The sequence below is a fragment of the Triturus cristatus genome, chromosome 6 (assembly GCF_964204655.1).
Source record: "Triturus cristatus chromosome 6, aTriCri1.1, whole genome shotgun sequence".
NCBI classification, from domain to species: domain Eukaryota; kingdom Metazoa; phylum Chordata; class Amphibia; order Caudata; family Salamandridae; genus Triturus; species Triturus cristatus.
This window is the reverse complement of record NC_140589.1, coordinates 298,930,106-298,955,534: the sequence shown is the minus strand read 5'-3', so window position 1 is coordinate 298,955,534 and position 25,429 is coordinate 298,930,106. Positions and strand designations below refer to the sequence as shown.

The 25,429-nt window shown below is 45.1% G+C and overlaps 1 protein-coding gene across 2 annotated transcripts in view; it reads right to left on the bottom strand.

Annotated features, from left to right (window-relative positions):
* Positions 1 to 25,429, bottom strand: part of NBAS (NBAS subunit of NRZ tethering complex) — a 2,067,161-nt gene that overhangs the window by 963,212 nt on the left and 1,078,520 nt on the right. For both annotated transcript variants that reach the window (XM_085610668.1, XM_085610669.1), the window contains one exon: positions 24,175 to 24,312. In XM_085610668.1, coding sequence (XP_085466794.1) covers positions 24,175 to 24,312 — 138 coding nt within the window. The remainder of the gene's footprint in view (positions 1 to 24,174; positions 24,313 to 25,429) is intronic.

Sequence of the window (25,429 nt, the reverse complement as noted above, 5' to 3'; positions counted from 1 at the left end):
GACTTATAGTTCTAACAGGACCCATCTGTCAGATATGATGGATTACCACCCTAGAAGAAAATGCTGGATTCTACCTCCCACCAGGTGGTTATGGACCACTAATGGCAAGGTAAAATGGTTTGGGGACTGAGAAGCCTGGTTTCCCCTGATGGCCTGCACAGTTTCTCCTTGATCCTGGTCCATGGCTTTGAAAGGACTGAGATGATTGTACCAAGGGCTGGGAAGAGTGATGCTGCCTATATGCCTGACCCCTAGAATAGCCTCAGAATTTTGAGAGCTGGTAAGTAAACTGGCTGGCAGGGGGTAACAGACCCAGAGAGCCTTCTGTGCCGTACTTGCATAAAGCATTATAAAACAGTCAGCTTTTTTCTGAACAGGTGACCGCCATCGAAAGGCATGTCCATGAGAGAGGCCTGCACAATACCAGAGAACTCTGAGGAGCACATCCACGCATGGTGGATTAACACCACACTAGTGCCAAATTTTCTTCCAGACAATTAGTTATTTCAAGGCCAGCAAGAATCACGCATTTTGTCCGCAAGAATCTTGCCCTTCCTGAATGGTTTCAGTCAGTAATGCTCCAAGGTCTTCTGGGACTGCCCGCAGGATCTCGCTGCCCATGTTCCAGAAGGTGTATGCATATCTGCTTAACAACTAACAAACGTTGACTGATTGCAATGCAAACTGGCTGAAGAGAACATTTGTTTTCAGAACACCTCAATCTTCTACGACTCTCTATCCAGGGAAGATATGGATAATTGTTCACCTTGCTTGTTGAAGCCTGGACCACCACACCTCCACAAGTATGTTGCTTTGCAAGAAAATCGGGATCGCCACTCTTTGACATCTGGCCACCTGCCCATTCATGTAAAGTGATTTCTGAGTAGAGCACATTTAATTACCCTCTCCTCAATTATTATTCTTGATGAATTGTATCAAAACATTTATAATCCACATGGACAATAGCACCTAATCAATGAAGAAAACACAAAAATGACATATATCACAACATTCTATACATAAACCAAAAAACATAAATGTATAACACAATAACCCTAAAAAAATTATTCTCGCTAGTGTCCCCCTTACAGTTCTGGAAGGACCACTGAGAGGTAGTCCAGGTGGCACACTTAAGGCTAGTGAACTAGTACAAGTCGTTCTAGTGTGACACCCTACAATTCCAAACAATCACTACAATTCCAATGACTCCTCCTTAGAAAGGTCTACGTGACCACGTTCCAGCCTTTATTCTTCTTATGCCTCCTCAGGACAGGGTTAATACATTACTGCACAGAACAAAAATAACAATATTACTTCAACCTTCCGCTATGTGGAGCGCAAGCTGGTTAAGAATCGTGACTGCCCATCTCACCATCATGTTCCCATCTATAACACCAACAGGAAACCAACCACCAATGCCGATCCTGCTAACTACTTCTAGTGTAATAGTCTGCTCAAAATTAGTTCACTACATGCAACCAGTGCTAAACACAGGAGACAAACTACCACTATACCCCACCAGAGGGTGACTTCAAAACTGAAGGACAAAGTGAAATCAAAGTAAAGTTAAAGTCCCTATTACCACATTCAGATGTACCATGTGCCCGGGATACTTAAAACACAAAAACTTACATCTATCCAACCATCAAAAAGACCAAAGTTCATAATATACAGCGCCACATAGCTTTCTCAGTGCTCAGGATACAATAAGCCTGGAAGAGCAATATACAGAACTCGCGTAAACACACGTGCCTCTCTCATAGTCAAAATACAATCAGTCCGGATGGCTATCACCGCGCCGGCGATTACCTCCCACTGCATGTGGTGGAGCGCCCTCCGTAGGAGTACATATACTCATTCACCATCTGCGTCTCGTTTAGCCATTCCGAGTATTCAAAAATAATCAACCTACATGGCGGGGACTAGGTGCCCATTAAAGTATAAGAGAGGACCTCATTAAACGAAGCAAGAGCTCAGTTGTGGCTGGCCATGGATGCAAGATTTCCATAAGGACATTTGTCTTAACCTCGATGGAGGGTAGCTGTAAGTCTAAGACCTCAGCTGCACCTCAAATTATCAATCAAATGTGGCACTATGTGGGGATATATCATCCCCCTCTCCTCCATCATCATCACTGGGTGATGGCAAGCTTTGATCAGGATTTGATCTGACAAGATGATGGCGCATCTGAGGCGCATCAATTCTAAAAGAGGAATAGGATTTGACCGGTTATGTTTTGTGATTTCGTAGCGTAACATCAGTTGAGATCATCCTGAAGTCAGTTAGGGGATCAGACGTCAGAAACACCATAAGAGCTTCCACCAGTGACGTCAATATCAGCATCAACAAGGGAGGGATTGATGCAGGTCGTGGTATTGGGATGGAAGTCTATGTTGGAGCCGGTATACAGCCTATTACAGGCACAAGGCGGTCAGTCGGCACAGAGGACGGATTCACTGTGGGCAACCCGACTGAGGATCCGGCTAGGGAATGCCTCAATGTTTGAAGATTTCCTGAGTCACCTCTGGATGAAGATGCCATTTGTTGTCTGCTATCCGATGCCTGCTGAGTTTGCCTGCTTTGGCATTAAGTTGGTTGCCAAGTAGATCCACTGTTGATCCAGCTGCCCCCAAAGCGCAGTGCCTCCTGGTACAAAATCCGAGACCCTATGCAGCCCTACTTCTTGCAGAATCAGATGGTGGCGTATTGTTAAATAGGACTTGCATCGGTATCTGTTGATGTACATCAGGAAGTCTTTCAGAGCCAACCAGATGGCGCGAAGCGCCCCTGAAAACCGCAGACCCCTGAACTCCACCTCTCCCAGTGATCCTCAAACCAAAGATGATACATCCCTCACTAACAACTGCTCACTCTAGGTGGGGTAATGAGAGCGGAGTACCACAGAGCAAGTTTGTGTCCACCTGCCATCACCGAAGATCATGTTCTGATGCCTCTGAGATGCAAATGTCATCCAGTTGGTAGGCAAATGTAAAACCTCATCACTTGCCCACTCGAGAAGGAGGTTCCACTGCAAGGTTTCAAGTAACATTGGGCACAAGGGATGAGGAGGATGCATGAGACCAGAAGCCCGAGAGCCATCCTCAGTGCAAAAAACAATTGAGCCTGAAACATCTGGATCATATCCTGAATACCCTGGAATCTAAGAGGGGGGTGGCTTGGAAGGGGCTCGGGAAATAATCCTTGACTGTCACCTTGTCCAGGATGGCCATAAGGAGGGACTCCTCCGCACAAGTATCAGATCGGACTTAGGTCTGTTGATAGAAATACCCAGAGAAGACAGAAGGGTGACCATTGCCCAAAGGTGGTCCATGTCTGACTGTGCTAACATGCCTTGAGTAGCCAGTCATTAAGGTACAGGAATACAAGTATCTCCACCTGGCATAAAAGGGCTGCTATCACTTTTCAATACACCAGAGGCACAGAGATGACTCTGAAGGGCAGTGTGGCAAATTGCTAATACTGCACCCCTACCACAAACCGAATGCAGCATCTCTGGGACTGCAGGAAAAGTTAATGCAAGTATGTGTCTTGCAAGTCCAAGGATAACAATGAATCTCTGGGGTCTTCTGCAGCAACAACCTGAGCCAGAGAGCATTTTTATATATCCTTCTGTAAGAAGGCATTCAGGGGTGGAGATCCAAATTCCACTGTCCATTAAGGGCAACAGGAAGTAGCGAGATTAACAATCTTCACTCATCTCTGAGTCTGGTATCTTCTCAATGGGCTCTTTGGCCAGAAGCAACTTGAGTTCCTGTAGAAGGATGCCATCATGTGCTGCCAAAACCTGGGTAGGCAGGAGTAGAATTCAACGGGAGGGGGATGAAATGAATGCAAGGCAAAACCTTGTACAACAATTTGTAGCACCCACCCGTCCATAGTCACAGATTCCAAGGCAGGTAGAAGAAATCAAAAACCTTCCCCCTTACTGGCAGTGTAGTCCAGGAAGGTGGAATCAGAGAGGAATTGTAGCTGTTGTGGTGGGAAAAGAGGAGGTGTTAGAATGCTGTCCATGGTGGTGTCTGTAGACTCAGCCGCCACCATATCCTTTTGAGCTGCACAAAGTTTGATCCAGCTACTGAACTGGCTGCAATGGCTGCTGCCGTCGATAGGCCAGACCCCATGAGTACCCTCTAAACTTTCTGTACTGCCACTGAAACTGACGGTCTGTTGAAAGCAAGCCAAGGAGCGGGCAGTAACATGGCTGTCTTTGAAACATTGTAGTGTTGAGTTGGCTGTTTCGCAAAAGAGCCCAGATTCATCAAAGGGCATGTCCAATAGTTATGTATGGATACCGTATGAAAATTCATTAACACATCCAGGCATGATGCCTGGTGCCCATGGCTCAGCCCACTCACACATTTTGTTGTGTCGAAGGCAGTCTACAGAAGAAATTTGCCAGTCTTGTCTGTCCTAAATCGTTTGGGCAAAGGTTGTCGTGAATTCCTCAACAACAGCCCGCAAGACATCACTGCCCATGGCTTAAAGGGTGTGGGTATACTAGCCCAATCATCAGATTGTGTTGAGATCGTAGAGTTACAATGGCAGATGAAAATACTCTCCTGCTGAAAGCATCTCTGTGCTTTGACTTCCTATCTGGCAGAGCTGAAGAGAAGATGTTCAGGTTGGTTGGTGGCTTTCTGGAGCTGGATGTTGTGTGAAAAAACCTGGGCCACCAGGAGACAGTGTCATCTAGCCACTGAGTGACTGAATGGAAATTAAATTAAATTAAATGAAACTTTATTCGGTTATTTACAACCATAAAAGTATACACTTAGCAGCATAACATTCCATAGATAAGCAAGTCAGAATCATACAATATACAATATATTTCTTAAACCTATAATTCACAACCATAAAAATGCAAGATAAAAAATCATCTTAAAATTAAAAAAAATCAACTATTCCATTATTGGGTCACACTGACCTTCTAGTGTGTCTCACAAATTACTTCTATCCATTAATAATCCATTCTCCCTGAATCTAAAAGGATCTAAATTTCATCAGTGCTCTTAACATTTGAAAAACTCTTTCACTTTGTTTATATATTTCCCAATAGCACAGACTATATCTAGGTTCTTCATTTCCACTAAAAGGTTTACAGCTTGCAACCTATTTTTAATTTCATATTTTTTTAAAATCGGGCCTAAAATCTCTCTTCGTATATCTAAAATCTTAAAACAGTCTAATAATATATGTAAAATATCACAGGTAGTGCCTAAGGTGCAGGTGCATTTTCCATTGCTATTTATCATTAAGATTTGTACCCCATTGTTCGCATAACAGGGATTTAGCCCAATTCTCAATCTTAACACTTTGCGCCTTAACCTGCAGCTAGGTAACCTGTCGATATAGGGGTAATGTAAATCATTTTTCCATGCTGAGGCCATAATAGCAACTGAACTTTTCCGTAAGAGGTATTCTTGATCATGGGTTCGGGACGCTTCTATTCCCAATGTCCTAAGTTCTTTCTTGTCTACCTTTAGGTCTAAGTACTGAGGGCACAACTTTAGCTTTAAAACACCATATGCTTGAATAATTGAAGCTCTGGTCTCTCTTGCCCAGGTCAACTCACTATTGGCAATTTCATTTTTACACCACTGTGAGATTTTTTGATCCTCACTTGTTCCTAACCGCTGCCAGAAACGCAATAAAGCCATGCAAGCCGTTATACCCCATGAGGTGATTCCCAATTCTAATCTTACTGCTTGTATCATGGACGATCTAGGCAGCGAGAGCAAACATGGGAAAATGTAACATGGCTTTTTCCAAGCAGCCATCAATGTGTGCTAAAGCCTCATTCAATCAATCAATCAAGTATTTTATAAAGTATAAAGAAGATCTTGCGGAGCATGCGTAGGGTGAGGAAGCAAGCAGCTGAAAGGCAGAAAGGGCTCTTATGGGACAAGCCACCACAAAGGCACTTTCTTCAGTGGTTAAGTCTGAAGAAGTTTCTAACTCCAGAATAAGCATTCTGTAAGCCCATGTGCAATCCAGCATCATTTTAATGAGTGAGGAGTGTTCCTGAACTACGACTGAATAGAAGACGAAAAGGGCCTTCAGCATTCTATAGTACTGTTTTTGAGGAAGAGGCTGCAAATCATTTTCTAAGGGTAGGGGCTGCGCTTTGATGACCACGTAGGGCAGTGTAGGTCTGGTGTGGGCAGACATCCGCTCAGGTCAGAGCATCAGGACCAGATTCAACAGGGTGTCGCTGGAGTTGGGGCAGTACTCATGTGGTGGGACCAGCTTCGTCCCCAGGGCCAGAGTGAAACAATGGGCTGACACAAACCAGGAACCAGAAGAAGGTCCAGCATGGTCAGTCAAGTGTAGGAGGGGCCTTCTGGAATAAGAGCAAATGGTGGCCTAAATACGTGTCAGATGGAGCCAGCATTGCATTGAAGATTTGCAGCATGACCCCCTTTAAAGGGCTCTGGCTACTATAGGGTCGATGACAACCTGGGACAACCTGGGAAACACAGATCGCACAGTGACCTGCCTCGAATGGACTCATGCAGGAATATGATGAAAGAGGCAGGTCCTTGGAGCGCTAATTTAGCGGCTTATAGACTGATCTGCAGTGGCAAGAGGGGGAAGATTTCCACTTGGCCTCCTTGTGGACGTAAATGAAGACAAACTGGAGGACTTCAATATAGGACGATATCTAGAGCGAGAGCGGCCCCTCATTTGGAGCGGGAAAGGGTCAGCTTCTTGTTGCCTGATCACCTTCAGATACATGAGGGCGCACTTGTCGCCTGCCTGAGAATCATGACTGGAATCAATACACAACAAGAAAACGTCATGCAGATCTGTGACCAACATCTGCTTTCTGTAGTCGTTGCATGGTTTCAAACCCATCATATTCTGGGGGTGGGGTATTTTCCCTACTCACGGTGTTTGGTCCTTCTGGCATCAGTAGAACTGATGAAGTAGGCAGTGTAGCTATGGATCCACAACGAAGGGCTCAAAAAGAAAAGAACTGATGTAGGTGTTTAGGGGTAACCACTTGGTTCAGCTCTGCTTATTCACTTCCACTGTGGCGCTAAACCTCACATACTCCGGTAGCGCCACCTACCAGCATGCATTAGCAATTGCTTTGAAAATCTGGATTCAGTTTAGCACCTGGGGTATTTTGAAACATGTTGGATCTGCAGTTAGGATTATCCACAGTGTTTATTTAATTGGGGGGGAGGGTGGCGGAATTAAGTGCTTGAGGTATTTCATATGGGTCTAGTGCATCCTATCCACATCACTTTAAAATGTAGGTTTAAGTCTTAGTTTTATCTTATTTTTAAGATATATTAAATAGTTAAATGTTCCATTAATGACATCTGCTAAAAAAATATACACACAGCGCCACCATGTGGTGGGTTCCCATAAATACATGTCAGTGTTTACAAATTATTGACGGTCCCAAGCAGCAACACTGGGTATCCACAAGAAAAAAGGCATTTGTAAGGTATTTCTTGAAAGAAAGAGCCCGTTGGTGCATTTCTCTGCCATCTCCAGTCGGGAAGTCTCACAAATCAAAACTGTAGAGAAAACTAGTTCTCCAAGACTATAGTTAAACTCGTGTGTTTTTCTAAAATAAAGCGAAGCAACGGGCTTGAGACTGAGCCTTCTCAGCATCAGCCACCTCCCCACGTCATCTCTGATTTTAGTGACATGAAAGTTCAAAAGAAAACTTTACACATGCGAAGAGGTTTCAGAAAAACTGTATGTATTTGCCCTGCCCGAGCAGAGAGGCATTGCGAGCAGCCATCCTCTACAGTGGTGAGGAAGAGGTCACCAGCATAGAGTCAGGCAGATATACTGCACTCATTTGACTCACTTATCCATGTTCTCGGAGTGCAGACCAGCATGTCCCAGTACCAAAGGGGGTTATTTAGCACATCTGCCAGTCTCCAGACAGATGTAACTATACCTCTGTTATCAGTAGCAATAGTACCACTATCAGCCCCTGTACCATCAACACCACCATCTGCATAACCACTGGTAGCACAATTATCACCAGTACAGTACTAAGACCACCAGTAGCACCATAAATACTAGTGCAACTACCACCAGTACCACAACCATCAGCAACACCACCACTACCAGTATCATCACCATCACTATGAGTACCACCATCAATAGTTCCACCACATGCAATGGCCACCACCACAACCATTGCCACCACCAGTATCTCGATCACTACTGCAACACACTACTACCATCACAAGGATCAGTACCACCAGTAAGGGCAATACCACCACCTAGACCACATCACCAGTAGAAGCAGTAGCACCACCGTTACCACCCGCACCACGCTCCCAGTACCACCATAACCATAACTGACATCTGACAGTTAGTCCAGTATAAGCAACACAAGACATCCCACAATACAAGAACTGCCATCACCACTTCACCAAAGCTAGGAGAGAGGCTAATATAACCCCTGAATGCAACCCCCCTTCCAGCTGCCATATGGATTTCCAAAGCCAAGGATAAACGAGTGGGGTTGGGGAGGTGGGGGGCGTTGTGAGGAGTAGTGTCGGTATCAACTGCATACTGCTATGTCATGCTATGCTGCAGCTCTCACAGACGTAGCTATCGCTGCTGCACTAGATGCAGTGGCACCGGGGTCATAAGGGGAACACTGCACCTGTATTTGGCTGTTTTTTACTGCCCATCCGAGTAGCATGGAGGCCCATTTTCTTTGCTCCAAATATGGCAGCTTGCTCTCTTACAATGCCACTGGCGGCTTTTTAAAACATCTGTCAGTGCAAACAGCCCCAAGCCAGCACCCATGGCAGTACTGTCTAATAGGTGTTTTACTTTAATGAGCAACAACATGTGCAATTGTATGAGAGGTATGCAATTTTTCACCCATTAAATTAATATTTTATAACAGACAAGCCCCTCCCAGCCCAGCATACTCAACAATCTAGCTTTGGCGGATTTAGTTTGAATTAGATGTTGTCACGCTCTCCTACTAGCAGACAAATGGTTCCGTGGACGGGTCCAGTGGATATATGTTATTGTCAAATGAGAACAGTAATAACAGAATGTTGAATGTATATTTTAAGGTGCATACAGGTATTGTCATAGCATACGATCCCATGGAAATGTAATTGAGTTAGTTTTTGTACAGTGTTCACAAGACAACTTATTTGTGCTCTAAGAGAGGAAGGAAGAGTAGAGTGTAATATCCTATGACACAAAGAAGTGGAGGGACAAGGTAGACTAGTCTGAATATCTGTTTCAAGGGAACTGCCGTCAGATCTTTTCTGTATTTCCTCGAATTTGACTCTAAGAAAAAATGAATAAAGAATCAGTTTGAAAGGGCGGTGTGGACCAGGCCATGTGTCACAAGTAGGAGGGAAAGCCAACTGAGAGAGTCTGACCTTAGGTGATATTGCCCAACAAAACAATGTTGTATTTTGGTTTTTGGGCAGATAAAAGGGCGAGGCAAGTGAAAGATATCCTATGACAACCTGTATTGTTCTTCCTAAACTTTACAAACATTAGGTAGCACTGACAAAGCAAAACTGTCTGGCTTAAAAGTGCAAACCCTTGGAAACACTGGCACACGCACATGCAGCCTGTATGCAGTAGCACATTCAAGGCAGACCTATTGGTTTTGCCAGTGTTTGTTTCACTTTCCTCTCATTGTTACCCTCACCTTCTCTACCTACTTTCATTCCATTTGCCTCCAAATACTAAGTTGACCATCTACATCGCAATGCTCCCTTCCTACACTCTTTTTAGCTTCCCACATTTCTCCCCTACTTAGGTTTTCTGTCGCTCCATTATCACTCTGCAAATTCTTCCTTTTGTTTTACCCTTCCTAAATGGTAACTGGAGCCTTTCTACTGCCTTCACATTGGTTCTTTCATGTATCAGAGGAAACCTACAAGTGTGAAGGTCTGGGTTTCGGGATATGGTCAGTCCAGTGCCCCCAATACATGGCATTTGGTTGTGCACAAAAAGCTATGGGGGTATATCATGGCTCTTGGCCATGCAATGCACCCTAGCCCCTAATCCCATGGAAATGACTGTGCTCAGTCACTATGCCCCAGAATCACCAAGGTTTGCTTTTTCTCAAATCAGTGCAAAACCATTTTTGATTCTTAAGAAATGCAAGATTGGAAGCTAAAATAACTATTTCAGACACCAGACTTGTTTAATATTTCAAATACAGTTCACAAATTGGTATAGTAAAGCCAGAATCATCAGTTCTGGTGTGGGGAGCGGTCTCGTCAAGGAGTCTTGAAAAAGCTGAGACATAAGGTAATAACAGAAAAAACAATGTTGATTCTTCCATACAAACCATCAACACATATAAATAAATTTGACCACACTTTATCTACATTGTTCAAGCTGAACACACATCATTGCATGATCGGGATTTATACTCCAGGACAAGAAAGAACCAGAAATCTACATTTAAAGAAGAACTTTACCGAGGGGGCGTGGCCAAGCCGCCGACCAAGATGGCCGTGCGGCGTTGAAGCTCCGCCAGCCGATGCCAGCGCAGTAGCAATTTCCCCAACACATGCAGCATGAACTGATCAAAGTCCGACACCACCGGATCGCTCAGCGAGTGACGCGCACAGCGATCCCGGCTGATTTTGGATCAGTGCCCCCGAAATTGGTTTCCCGGCGCCCTGAGATGGCGGAGCGAGTGTCTGCCGCGGCCGGATCCCCTCTCAACATAACGCAGCTGAGGGGTGAATGCTGCTGGAGACTGGTACCTGACTGGAGCACCTGACCTACACAGCGGTGAGTGCGCCGGGCACGGGTCCACTTTTGCGCTCTCCTCCCGCCACACCTAATCTTCAACTCAACCGGGACGCGGACGCGTTTGGCTGTGCCCGGTCCATCCCGCTTTTCCTGCCTCCTCCTTGAGGACTCGCCGGGACAGGGCCCACGGGCGGGTCTGGGAGGCAATCACCTGGTTGCTTGAAGGTGTGGAACAGGGGGGAGGCGAGAGTGGAACCAATGCTCCCTGCGCCCGGTTGCCCCCCCTGCACGACTGATCCTCCGCCAGGCCCACTAAGTGCGCAGCCTATAGATGCCTGGCCCAACGCTTTAGTTATTTGCTACGACACGGGGCCCGTGACCGCCGCTGCCACAACATACCATTCCGTGGTGATAGCGGACATCTGATCCCCGTGCCTGGGCCTCCACACAGTTGCCTGCACCCCATGAAGCGCCAACCTCCGGTCCTCTGCATTCTCCCATAAGGACCTCATCATTCCTCAGTGCTGGGGTTAAAGCCTGGACGGATCTACACACCTCAGCGTGCCAGTCAGCGCGCTCCCCCTCCAAGGCGCCCACCACTCCCCATATCAGACTGCTCAGGAGAACAGCTCGCCTGATCTATCTGTGCTCTGGGCCCTGCCTTCGTTTCTCCCTCTTCACCCACTAGTTGAAGGTCCTGGCTGATCTTCTGCATGCAATCAGTACGGGGATCATTTTTGCCACCACCACTCTCGTTGTACCGCACAGCGGCATGGGTCGCAAAGGCCCTAAGCAAAAGACTCTCCCTTTCTAAAAGCTTGTTGAGAAAATTCCAGAGGGCAGCTCCAGCATGGCGGAGGGTGGACAGGGCGCAGATCACATCGACGAACCCTCCGCTCAATCCACGTCACTACTGCAGGAGATGAGAGCGGGTTTTAGGGCATTGGATGGGTGATTTGAGACCCTAGACAAGAGTCTGGAAGAGCATGGGGGCTCAAATTCAAGTTCACGATCGGCGCCTGGATGTGGCTGAGGCACGCATTTACGCCATTGAGGATGGGACTGCACAGTCCCTCAAAAGATTAGAGCGTGTGGAATGCATTGTCAAGGATGTGGTGATTAAGAACAAGGACCTCGAGGCGTGCAGCAGACGGAACAACATCCGCATTTTAGGGGTGCCGGAGACCACCGCCACTGGCCGCCTTGACCTCTTTGTCGAGACCTTGCTTGCGGACATGTTCGGGAGAGAGTCCTTTACCCCTGGGTTTGTGGTGGAGCACGCTCACCACACCCTGGGATCACGGCCCAATCCGGGCTGCCCTCCAAGACCTATCATCGCACGTATTATGAACTTTCGGGACTGTGACACTGCACTACGCCTCGCCAGAGAACGCAGAGACACCACATGGCAGGGCTCTAAGCTAGCATTATATCCGGATTTAACACTAATGGTGCAAGAGGCCCGTTGAAAATACAATGGGGTTAAGGCTACCCTAAGGAACTTGGGTCTGAGGTATGGCATGCTCTACCCTGCCAGATTGCGAGTTGATGTCAATGGCCGGGCCCGCATTTTCGACACCCTCACGGAGGTGCAAGAATTCTGCCAAGCACACAAGCAAAACAACAACCAGGCCAGATCCTCTCTCCCGTGCAGAGGCTCCAAAGCAAGCATGGACCTTTTTTCTAATGCAGACACTGGCTAACTTTACCATACTGTTCATTGTTCCTTTGTTTACTTAGCTAGATGGGGATAATAACACTTGTCAATACGAAATGTTTCAGATGGCTGGTCGACTGGCGTGGCGTTGCCACCCCTCATGGTGTACACCTTTGGTCTGTTTCTAGTGATACGGATATACTAGATCCAGGGATTTTTCATTACTGCTTTAAGTTGCTTGGTATATCATGTTTTGTTGTATGCGGGGTTTCCATCTCACCTTTTTTGTGGTGAGGGTGGGTGAGGGGTGGGGGAGAGCTTTTCTCGCACAAACATTTTGAGTTATTTACTGTTATGCTCACTGTCAAATTTCACATTTATCAACGATTGACTATTCTAGCCATAGTTGTCAAGATCGTTAGATGGCCCAGCTAGGCAATGTAAGTGGTCCCTCTGGTTTGTCCCTGCTGTCTTGGAATGTCAGAGGACTTGATGACAACCGCAAGAGGAGGCATGTCGTTCACTATCTGCTACGTCACAAAATTGACATTGTTTTTTTACAGGAGACACACTTGTCCAAATCTCACCCCGCACGTTTCGCCTCAAGCTGGGGTACACAAAGATATTTTTCCAACTTCAGAAATTATTGCAGTGACACAGCAATTATCATCCATAAAAGGGTGCCTTTCAGTCTTCACTCCACAACTGGGGATAGCGAGGGCAGAAACACAATTGTCACAGGATCATTAATGGGTTACAGCGTCGCCCTGGTATGTGTCTATGCCCCGAACACTGACTCTCCTGGATTCTTTCATTCCTTACATGCCCAGCTTATTAAGCTGGACTCTGACCTATTGCCGGAAGGGGGCGATTTCAATTTGCTCCTTAACCCCGCCTTAGTCAGCACCCCTAAATCTCCTGGCACTAAACTGCGTGCTCACCGAGCGCTTCTAGATCTTTGCGAACAATTGCCGCCTCTTGATATATGGCACAAGCGAAACCCTGCCACCACTGAATACACGCACTATGCCGGGCAACATAACACTTGGACCAGGATAAATTATTGGCTTATTTCCCCTGGTATATCCTGCTGGTACCAATCAATTGAAACACTTCCGAGAACATATTCCGACCATTCCCCAGTTAAACTTCTCCTTGGTGTGCCTAGACCAGATAGATATGAGCGACAGTGGCGATTTCCTAGTTGAGTCCTCAACGATGACCTCTTCTACTCCGAGGTACACAAAGCCATTGAAGAATACTTTGCCATCAATACCGGCTCGGTCCACTCCTGGGCAGTTCTGTGGGAAGGGTTCAAGGCATACATAAGGGGCGTCTGCATTGCCAAGCATGCCGGGGGGACTTTGATAGCGACATAATACACAGCTCCAACCCAGTAGTAACCAAGCACCGGCTTGCCCTCCTCACTGAATATAGGGAGTCTGCAGACCGCGAGGTACTCTTTTTAGGAAAATATTGCACTGCACGTCGCTATGGTGAAGGTGAGCGGCCAGGCCGGGTGCTAGAGCAGCTGTCCCCCATACAGCAAAGCTTATATTACTGCTGAGATCTTCCACTGACCAGATACTCACAGAAACCTCGGAGATCCGTAACAAACTCGACTATTATACCTCACTGTACACTTCTAGAGTAGGACGCGACCCCACTGCGCAGGAAGCATACCTGTCTGAGATCGCTTTGGTCTATCTAGAGAAAAATATGCAGCAATTCTTGGCCGAACTGATCTCAGAGGAGGAGGTCATTAGTGCCATCACAGCCCTTAGTGGCTCCTCGGCCCCTGGTCTGGACGACGTTACAGGGGATTTTTATAAGTCATGTACAGACCTACCGCCGCCTCAACTGATTGAGGTACATGCAGAAGCCCTCAAAAGGCAAATCCTACCCTCCACCCTTTGTGAGGCTGTCATTATACTCCTTACCAAACCTGGCAGTGACCCGTCTCTATGTGGGTCATATCGACCCCTGTTCTTATTAAATTTAGACTATAAAATTCTGGCCAAGGTTCTCGCTATGCGCTTGTCACTCCTGATGATATTAATTGACTCCCCCGCCCGATCCGGCTTTATCCCTCATCGATCCACTTCACTGAATCTTAGGACGCTATTTTCGAATCTACATAAGATTCATCCTGAGGTCCCGGCAGCCACCATTTTGTTGGACACTGAACAAGTGTTTGACTCCCTAGAGTGGCCCTTTATTGTTTCCGTCATGCACCACATGGGAATGCCGAAGGGATTTATTGCCACCACTAAATTAATGTACAGCCGCCCCACAGCGAGACTTCATCTGAACGGTACACTCTCCTGACCCTTTTCTCTATCCCGCTGTACTCGGCAAGGCTTCCCCCTGTCTCCATTATTATTCATTCTCGCTATGGACCTCTCAATCTGACATTTTCAGGAGAAGCACCTACAGAGGGGCCTCCAATTCAACACTGGCCCTTTTTTGGTCTCACTCCACGCAGAAAACACTATTATTTATGTAAGGGAACCTCATGTTAACTTGGAACCACTTATTAGGGAAATAATCAGATTTGGACAAGATTCTGGCCTGGGTATCAACTGGCGCAAGTCAGTTATTTTCCCCTTAACACCGAGCACGCTGCAGTGGGAGTGAGAATTCTCCCTTGAATGGTGCACTGACTCCATTAAGTATTTGGGCATTCATATCCATTTGGACACAGCTCATATTCTCCGCCTCAATTATGGTCAAGCAATCAACGACCTCGAGGCTCAGGTGGAGAGACGGCTGCGAGTGCCGCTATCCATCGCTGGCAGAGTAGCTAATATCAAGATAATTGTGCTCCCCAAATTTTTATAGCTTTTTAATAACATCCCCATACCCCTCCCGAACAGTTTATTTTTAAAATTATGCTCACATCTTATCAGATCAGTCTGGTGGGGCCAAACAGCCCCGCGTGCGTTGGCAAGTGCTGACACTGCCGTATGAAAGAGGGGGGTTCGGTGTGTCCGATTTTCAGTTATACTATTTAGTGGCTCAATGTAGCTATGCCTTTGCTTGGATCCACCCAGATGCTAGGATCCCATTTCTCCGCCCCGAAGCTGATTTCGTACTGCCTGAGAAGCTCTCCATAGTGTTACCCAAGGGCATACCCAGAGACCCTTCCGACATAAAGATGGTCTCTACCATCAGTTGGGCTTGGGAAAAAATGAGGCGGATCACAGGCACTTCTACGCTATATTCATGGTTTTACCCATCCCCAATGCCCTCTGGCTGTGGATCACGGGGAAGAGACTGGTGCAGCACACATTGGTCAAATTTGACATCACTAAAATGGGGGACTTGTTCCCTAATAGACATGTCTTCTATGTGGCGGACGAGGAATGCTTCTGCCACGCCACGTTCATGGATCGCTTCATGATGTGACAAATCTGTTCGGCACTGCAGGCCTCTCTGCCTGGTTTTCCCATCGAACCAGACTTGTTCACCCCACTCTCCATGGTTATCTAGGTAGGGATTCATTTCGTATCTAAGCTATACAAGGTGATCTCAGACATCATTCCGGGTCACCGACGACAAGATCCGCAAAGACTGGGAAGATGACCTAGGGTGCACCATCACAGACGAGCAATGGGTCAAATGTTGTACAGTAACGAAAGAAGTCTCTTTAAACAGCAGACATAAACTGTTCCATTTTAAATTTCTGTGTAGAATATACGTCACCCCGGTCAGATCTCACAGGCTTGACCCATCCAGACCGCCCAACTGTCGTAAATGTAATGCTCCATACACTGACTTCGCCCATCTCACATTGACATGTCCCAAAATACAGTCATATTGGAAGGCTGTACACAAGACACTAGGAGACATGACCGAATTGACTCTTGTCCCCAAGCCTGAGATTGCATTACTAGGCTATGTAGTAGACTTCCCCAAAGGAATTTGTAGGTTCGCCTCCCTTAGTTTACTGCTGGCCAAAAGCAAAATCGCGCTACAATGGGGCCGCAAAACAGTTCCCACGTTACAAAGTTGGCTGAACAGCCTAGCATTCAGCAACACTAATGGCAAAGTTTACTCTACCACATTTCCACGCTCCTCACGTCCCAAAGACATCGGGGGCCGTTCAGGGCATATAGGGGGGCTACACACCAAACCACTGGCTCTCAACTCGAACAAGGCATAGTCCCGACCGGAGTGGGATGATGGGCTTGTGCACCACAATAACCTGTTTCCGAATTTCTCTATTCAATCTGCCGAGGTTGTCCGTCTTGATTATGTGCATTTGTTGGGAATTTCCCTTTTATGCGGGGGGCTAAGGGTTGGGGTGCTGCAGGCAAACATTCTCCTCTTGATGGCGTGGACATTCCACTGGGACTGTATTTACAAATGTTAATTTATTTCTTTGTTTTCTTTTGTTTCTCGTCACATTGGCTTGTATATGGTCGACATCATTGCATGATCCAGTTAAATGCAACAATGACAGTGAGCGCTGATGTTTGTATCGCTGTAACGTACTAAAATGGTAAATAAAGTTTAAAACAAAAAACAAAAAAAGAAGAACTTTACTAAGTCATTTCATAGAGTCAATCCCAAGTTTGCTTCTGACACCACCCAAACCAGCATCCATCCGAAGTATGTGACTATCTTCTAAGACGCTTGGAAAATGCACGTCTGCTTCGGTGGCTGTCAGCACCAACAGATATCATTAGGAAATCAATCCATACCAGTTGACCCAAGGTTGTTTCAATTGTTCCAAACACCACCAATGTGCCACTTGTGGCAATGTTTATTTGAACTAACAACTAATTTCCAGGAGCTCAATGTCTAACACGCACCAGCTTAGTGACTTATCATCCATATCCATTTCTGAGGTTCACTAAAACCTCTTTATCATTTGGTCATTAGAACTTTTGCAGGGACTCCATTTTCTTAATAGTCATTTACCCTATATTATGCTCAATCTAATATTAAATTAGTCAATACTAACATATTAGTTTATGTTTCTTGACCTGGACAATACATTAATTACATTTTGAGAAGCGTTCAATTGTCTTATACTCTGTTTTCAGGCTGCCATTGCTTTCTGCAGGTTTTAAACTCGACTGAAGTTTGAAACGGAGAAGAAAATCTGCTGTAGCTAGACTTGGATACATTTCTGTCTATGAATAGATTAATCCAGATGTTGTTAGAGTTCGGTTAACCCTTGTTAAAACCTAAATCTCATTCGCAATCAAGCAGATGCACAAGCATGAATCTCCTCAGCACTTACAAAGTTCAGGAGAACAAGGGTACCCCCTCCCTATTAGTTGGAAAACATGACCTTGAGGCCTCAACTTTTCTTGTAGCACAAGATATTTCTCAAAGGGGTGAGCCCTGAAGAAGGTATTTTCCATATGATATACAATCAAATGAACCTGGATGCACAGTCAGTACACACAGTCCAGCCATGATCGAAAAATGATAACCATGGTCTGTCAGTGTAGGGCCAGATGTACGACCCTTCCAATTTGTGAGTCGCAAATTGCGTCATTTTGTGACTCGCAAATTGGAATTTCCAACAGTGTCGCAAATTGCCTGCCTCATTAATATTCATGAGGCAGGTGCAATTTGCGACCCCATTGGGAATGGCTAGCACTCCCAGGGATGGTGGCCTGCTGGGGTCAGCAGACCACCATGTCTATAACTACTTTGTAAATAAAGCCGTTTTTTTATGCAGACCGTTTTCCTTAAAGGAAAACTGGATGTATTTAAAAAAGAAAAATGAAACGTTTCGGTTTCATTTTTTAGGAGTAGGCAGTGGTCCTTGGGACCACTGCTGGATCTTAAAAAATATTTTCACTGCCAGTCAAAAAGGCCTTCCTGTTTGCTAGTAGCTTACATCCCATTTGAAATGGGTGGTAAACTGTGAGTCTTTTGCGACTGCAATTGCGGTCACAAAACATTTGCACATTGAAGTATGACTCGCTAATAGGAAGGAATGCCCTTGGCACGCCCCTTCCTAAAAGCGAGTCGCAAACCCTATTTTGCGAGTCGGTAATAGATTACCAAAATAGGGTTTGTACATAGATAGGGCAGACCTATTTTGCTGTCGCAAACAGGCCGATTTCCTGTTTGCGACCCCAAAAAACAGTCTTACATCTGGTCCTCTAGACTCTTTCACAGGAAAATACATTTTTAAAAGGTGAACTGCAACAAGTGTTATAAATCAAATACACCAATATTTGAAGGCACAATGGTGAAACATATAAGATGTTAAGGACCGTATGACTGCAATGCCCTCAATACTGCTAGAGAAAACGTCAAGACATAATGATCATCAGGATTAGGAAACAAACACATTTGACCTTCGAATAATCAATACGAAATATTCAGTAACTCAATATAGATCTGTACAAGAACAACACAATAGATATGGAGGAGATGTGGCCTTTTGGCCAGAGGTGTCGACCTCAGAACCCTGAGACCCAGGTTCAAATCCTGCACTCTGCACTAGGCTCAGCATTGTGTGATTCAGTACAAATCACTTAATCTCCTTGTGCCTAAACAAATGTAACAATTCAAATATGTTTGTGTGATACTCACTTGATATACGTGATCTAATATTAGCCCCCAAACCCTTCCACTCCCCCTTCCCCCACACCGTCAAGTGGAGTGCTCCATTGCTTCCTAGCTATGTTTGTGATATATAAAATACATGTATATACATACATGCTTATTTCTTGATGCTATAAGAAGATTTTGCTAATGGTACTGAACAAGTTCAATAAATCTGGCATACTTCTGAGGGATGAAAGAAGCCATGTGAAAAAGAAAAGATGACTAAGTTAGCCTTTAGCAAACAATTCGGGGAAAGCAAAACAAACATTGGCATTGCGAAAGCGACAGCCTTATAACTGAAAGTGACTCTTCAGCATTAGAGAATTTAGGCATGCCATACATCATCATGCATGAACTCTGTCACTCGTTCTTGCATATATACATTCATTCATACACCCACTGACTCATACATTTACTTGCCCGCCCACAAATTCACAGTACATCAAACCACAGCCAACTGCAAGATAAAATGAAAGAATTCAAGTAGGAAGAAAAATCGAAAAACGTGTCAGGTACACGCTTGCAATAAAAAGATAAAGTAAAAAAAATTAAACTAGTAGTGAGTGACCATCTTGGAGAGGTATAGTGTGTAGAATATACAGTATAATCTTACAAAAAAGAGGGATGCAGTTCCCTTAGGGGAGGAAGGAGAGGAAAGCCGGGGGGGAGGAAAAGAGCGCGCGTGGATGGATCTGGAGAAATTTTCAGAAGGACCCAGGGGGAATCCCAGTGATGAGATCTGAATGCCCTCAACACACCCAGAAGGTGTCATGCTTCATCATAGGGAGCTTGTCATTGAGCAGTGCTTGACGGGCCACTCAGAGGAGGCTCTTTAGCAGAGATCTTTTGATCTAGCTGAATGGTGAATATAAGTGAGAGAGTAAAGGTATAAGGTGGTGCTCAGGTGATTAAAAGAGTCTATTCTATGGGAAACCGAGGAAGGATTTATTATGATGGTCCCCTTGACACAGTAAAACCAGTGGGGCTATCTGTCACAATAATGTACTAAGATAGCTAAAAGGTCAACATGTTTCATGGCTTGGTGCAGAGCTTTAAGTTAGCCGGGTCCTGTCAGTGCTCAGCACCGGCAGTTCTAAAAAGCAGGTGCTGAGATGGGTCCTTATCAGGCTTTCCATTTTTGCCCTCACCTTCAGGCCGAAACAAAAATCTTAATTCTGCAGCAGTACCACTCTTCACTGCCTTTGATGTAATTTCGAAGAGACTCGTAGGTCTTTCATAGTCTCATCATTTCAGAACTGAAGCATTGTCAATATTATCTGCAACAAATACATAGTTGTTGCTTATTTACCTTATGCAACTAGCATCTATTGACAAAGCCAATTGTACTGGCTTGTCGTAGGTATAATGTTACATGCTGTATTATATATCTGAATGCAATGACAGAAACTGCAAAATACCAGTCGGGCGGCACACTATGCTAAGCACAGGTTTAGCTTAAGAGTTTTAAGCTATGCCCTTAATTGTATAGGCCACTCCCCTTTGAGAGACAGCCCCCCCCCAGTTTTTTCATCCCACTTAAAGCCCTGCCTAGGCGCCAGGAGGATAAGTGGCATTTCTTCAGGACCAGGTAACTGTACCTATCCTACTATGGATTGGAACCATGTGATACTTGCAGGTATCCAATCCAGGTCAAATCCCTACAAAGCCAATATAAAATTGTGCAACCTTACATTGATGATGATATCATCTTTTGGAAAGGAGGCCTTTTTTGACTGAATCAACTCCCTCAATCTCCATCTGAGGTTTACCAAGACCGTTTCTAGCAAATAAATTCAGTTTTTGGATCTGAAAATCGAACTCGAAAAGGGGAGGTTGACAACTACAACAACAACAAAAAATGTACTGCAACAGCTTCCCCCTTTATGAGAGTCATCAACCTAAGGCGCTCCATGACAACCTCCCTTATGAGCAATTTCTATGGTGCAAGGAGTTATAGTACTACTCACAAGGCGAGTGCTGTTCTCATGCTCGCCCCATCCAAAGATGGCCCCCACTGCCACATGCTCTACTTTCACCATGTCCATCTGACCACTTATTGTCCCTTCTAAACAACATCCTAACACTTATAAGATGGCCGCCAAGGAGCAACCACACTTCTTCACCTTCTGTTTGCAACTTTATTAATACTCATAGTATAGGAGAGGCCATCTGGACCACTGCCTTGAGGCTTGTGTATGTTTTATGTTCCCTAAACCCCAAAGGAATGGATGAGGAGTGAGGAGTTCCAGTGCATACTTGAAAAGCGAGTTCGGGCCTCGCGTTCGCACCCTGGCCCAAGATGGCCACCACTGGCCAATGTTCGACTCTCAGCACATCCATCTGGACACTTCTTGTCTGCTTGGCCATCCTGAACTAAGCAGCTGATAGCAATTGGGGCGCCCGCACTTGCAGAGGGTCATACCCACCGGGTGGCCAATTTGGGATTCTTCCAAGCGCTTTATAAACACAACCTAGAGACCTCACTCCCAACCTACTAGTCGGCAGAGGAGGGTAGGTCCCACCAAACACACCAAAAGGTTCATGTGAATAAATTCAAAACCTGTCACCCTGGCTATACGATTCTCCATCCTTTTACCCTGGGCATTTCAAGTACTATTTAATATTGTTTCATATCAGTTGGTTTCCTGCAGAAAGGCACGCACCAGTGCCTTTCTTAGGGGGTATCTTTCTCTCTACTGAAGGGTGACTTTTTTCCCTTACCTTGCCTTGATGTAATATTACCCTGTTTAAAAAGCCATCTAATATAAAGTGTGTTTTTACAAATGCAGTTTTGGAATGCTCATCGCACATTACTGCTTTTTAAGTGTTTTCATTATTATCTCACATGTGTCATATACCATAGATGGACATTTTTATCGGTATGTGTATGTTTTACGTCTTTGTACACTATGCAGTGAGTGCTAAACAGCCACCGCGGGCACATACTGCACCTATAAGCAGTGTGGTGCCGGTTCCTCTGAACATTGTTCTTCTGAGTCTTCCGATTCAACATTATTCTGATGGCTGTCTCACCATCTCTCTCCCTTCTTCACAGGTTGGATCCTACTTCCTGCACCGCAGCCTGTGCAGGTGAACTGTTCTGGATTGGATACCTGCAAGTATCTCTTGGTTCCAATCTGTAGCAGGGTAGGTACAGTTACTTGGTCTTGAAGAAAGGCCCCCGACCCTCCTGGCAACTAGACATGAAACATGTTGACCTTTTAGCTATCTCAGTACATTACTGCGACAGATGGCGTCACTGTTTTTACTGCTTCAAGGGGATCATCGTATTAAATCCTTCCTTGGTCTCCATTAGACTCTTTTAATCACCTGAGCACCACCCTACACCTATATCCTCTCGCTTGAATTCACCATACGGCTAGATCAAAAGACCTCTGCTTAAGAGCTAATACTGAGGAGCCCGTCGAGCACTGCAGTGCCAGCTCGACGGGCAGCGCCCTATGATGAAGCACGACACCCTTCTGGGCGTGAGGACATTCGGATCTGCTCACCGGGATTCCCCCCCCCCCCGCCCCAAGGGAACTGCACCCCTCTTTCTTGTTAGAGTGACCCTAGGAGCATGGGTGCTGGACATTCTCAAACAGCTCCTTGTCCCTCTCGATTACTTGAATATACAGTAGAAACACAATCAACTATTAAAGACCTATTGGTTTTCATATATGTTTTTTAAATAAAATGTCACACCTACTGCTTTTGTCGTAACTTTTCATAATAAACAGATCAGATTTACGGCATTGGACAGAACTTTTCCCAATGAACCAAGGAGGCTTATGGACTTTATGAAGGACTTGTCACCTTTATGATTTCAAACCTTCTGTGTTGAGCATACGCTTTCCCACCAGGCAACCATCACATATACAATCAAACTTTCAAATATGTACACAAATGCAGTAACAGATCAATATAAAATGTTAACAAGGCTCATAATAGAGCTAATCTTCTAACCCCCGGGTTTATCAGGTGGGATAACCAACAGCAAACCCTTGTCTACTGAGGTGTTCTGCGAGATTCAATGAACTGAAATACTTGCCTACAGGCTTTAGCATAGTGAAATAACTCCCTTCGATTAAAGGCCTATTGCCTTCAACAAATGCATTTTCACAATAATTAAGTCAGACCTTTTGTCTTCGTAATAGCATTTCATAGCCATGATTATCGGCTGGTCAGCTGGAACCATCCCAGGCATACTGTACTGAGCTTTATCCTCCCCATAAAGCACACACGTGCGATGCAAGCAGTCTTCCAACAGAAGCACACCTTCTCAACAATCAAAGGCTCAAAAAGAGAAGGATCTGCTTCTGCTTCTTAAAGCTATTTGTCTGGTGATCACATACGTTGTGTTGACATCTTAAAAATAGAGCTACCTAGTTTTTCTTTTGCAGTTTTTATAAAAATCAATTTTAACAACAAATGACTCAATTCGAATTGAGTTTTATATTGGTTGGATAACAAACAGCAATGTGTGTAGTTAAACAATAGAAAAATATACCGCATCTATCTCCAATATCGACCAATCTACCTCCAGACCAATCCAAATAGTCTGAAAGCATTTCTTGCAAAATCAATAGCAGAAAAATACTCCTATAAAAGCAAGAGGCAGGTCGTCTTTAAAGTTAATTGGAGTTGATTTTTAAGAATGCTTGTGTTAACACAAACTTGGCTGATATTTTGTCCTTGTAAAATGAAGCAAAAGGACAGCACTGAAAATGTAAGGCACCGTTTATCTACCGAGAGCAACCTATTACCTCAAATCTTCTCCCAAGGGAACTGAATCAATAGGAAAGCAGACACTGAATGAAACATGCTCCCTCCTTGGTCTCCTAGAGGCGGATACCAATCAGCAATGAACAGAGTGATGTGTTAGCAATGCGGACACCTGTCCATTGATAACAGGCACAGAGAACTCATTTGATATGTGGCCACCAAGGAAGCCTCTAATTCATTTGGTTGAAATTCAACCAGAGGGCATAAGGACGTCTGGCATTTGCATTATGTCCAAGATATCCATCTTTGGAGAAAAAGCAAGAATGAAGACGTTACCTTGCAATTATCACGTCGCGTGCATCATTAAGAGGGAATGGCGCACCCACAGCAATACGAAAATCTAATTACACTGCAGAAGTTTTGGGAAACTGTCTGTTGTGCACTTTTGTAAGTAAAGAGCGAGCACGCACCCTGTAGAGAGGATGGCATTTGTCCTTGAAGCAGGGAGCCAAGTGAGCATAGATCTGCAGGCTGTAGTAGTAAGCCGCCAGCTGAAGAGATAAAGCTGAATGGGATTGCTTTTCAAAGCACTTGTTGGCATCCACCACCTACGACAAAAACAGAGAGAGGCATTAACTTGGCTGACACAAATTCACGGAGGTGACAGTAAATGCTAAGCAGGAGCTCTGGCGCCTGCTTGTTTCTAAACATGCAGCAACATCACCGGTTTCACTGAATGCGCCCCAGCTACACCAGACAACACAATAACACACGGAAACAAAATGCGGTATTCCTGTTAGAAAAAACAGATACTTAGGGAGAGGTGTTTAATTCAAATGCCTTTTTTCCAATACTGCAAGTCACGAGCTGTGGCTTCCTGCAGGGCTTCGCATCCGGCTGACGTTTTAAAAGCACTTTAAGTAATCCACGATACCGCCATTCATGCAGGGCCATTGTTTATACAGAAGACGACAAAAATCGGCTTAAGGTGAAAGGAACCCATTTTTTTTGGCCTGAAACAAATTCACTATCGCCAGGACGTCGAGCCCCTTTGCGCTGCTTAACAACTTCCTGTGACGTAGTGTCCCCATGACTTGGAGTTCAGGACTTAGTCATTAATTCCTGCGTCACAGCGTCACCGTCAGCAGGATCAGTCATCATGGCCCAGTGCCCTGCCATGGAGCGGGGAGAAAAAGCCTTCAGCCTGCCTAAAGAACAAACACTGGCAGCGGGAAAAAAGGCCAAATCCCGCAGTGCACACCCACTCGCGGGGCCTTTCTGTATGTCTTGAGACCATTAAAGTACAAAAAAGGCAGGCGTGAAGGACACTTGCTAAGCAGGTTTGTATGTGTGAATATATAAATTAGAAAAGGAAGGTGCACTGCCCCACTGCTACGATCCATTTGATATTAATTTTAGCCTGACAACTAATTCTACCTAAAAACCATTGACATTCTTTTAACAGCGGGACGGCGCTTTCAGCACTATCCTATTTTAGCATTTTTAACTTGAATGCTGCTTTGCTTAAAAAATAAATGTCACATTTTATCAGCCTATGTTGTAACACAAGGCATAGCTGCCAAGGTTTCTGATTCATAGTTTCAGTGTGATTATGAGTGACATTCCAGCCACTATGAGTGACACTTTCTCGCACGCAAAATCAAGCAATGAAGATGAGGGAAACATAAATATAAAAAATTATACCAATTGAGCAACGAGAACACC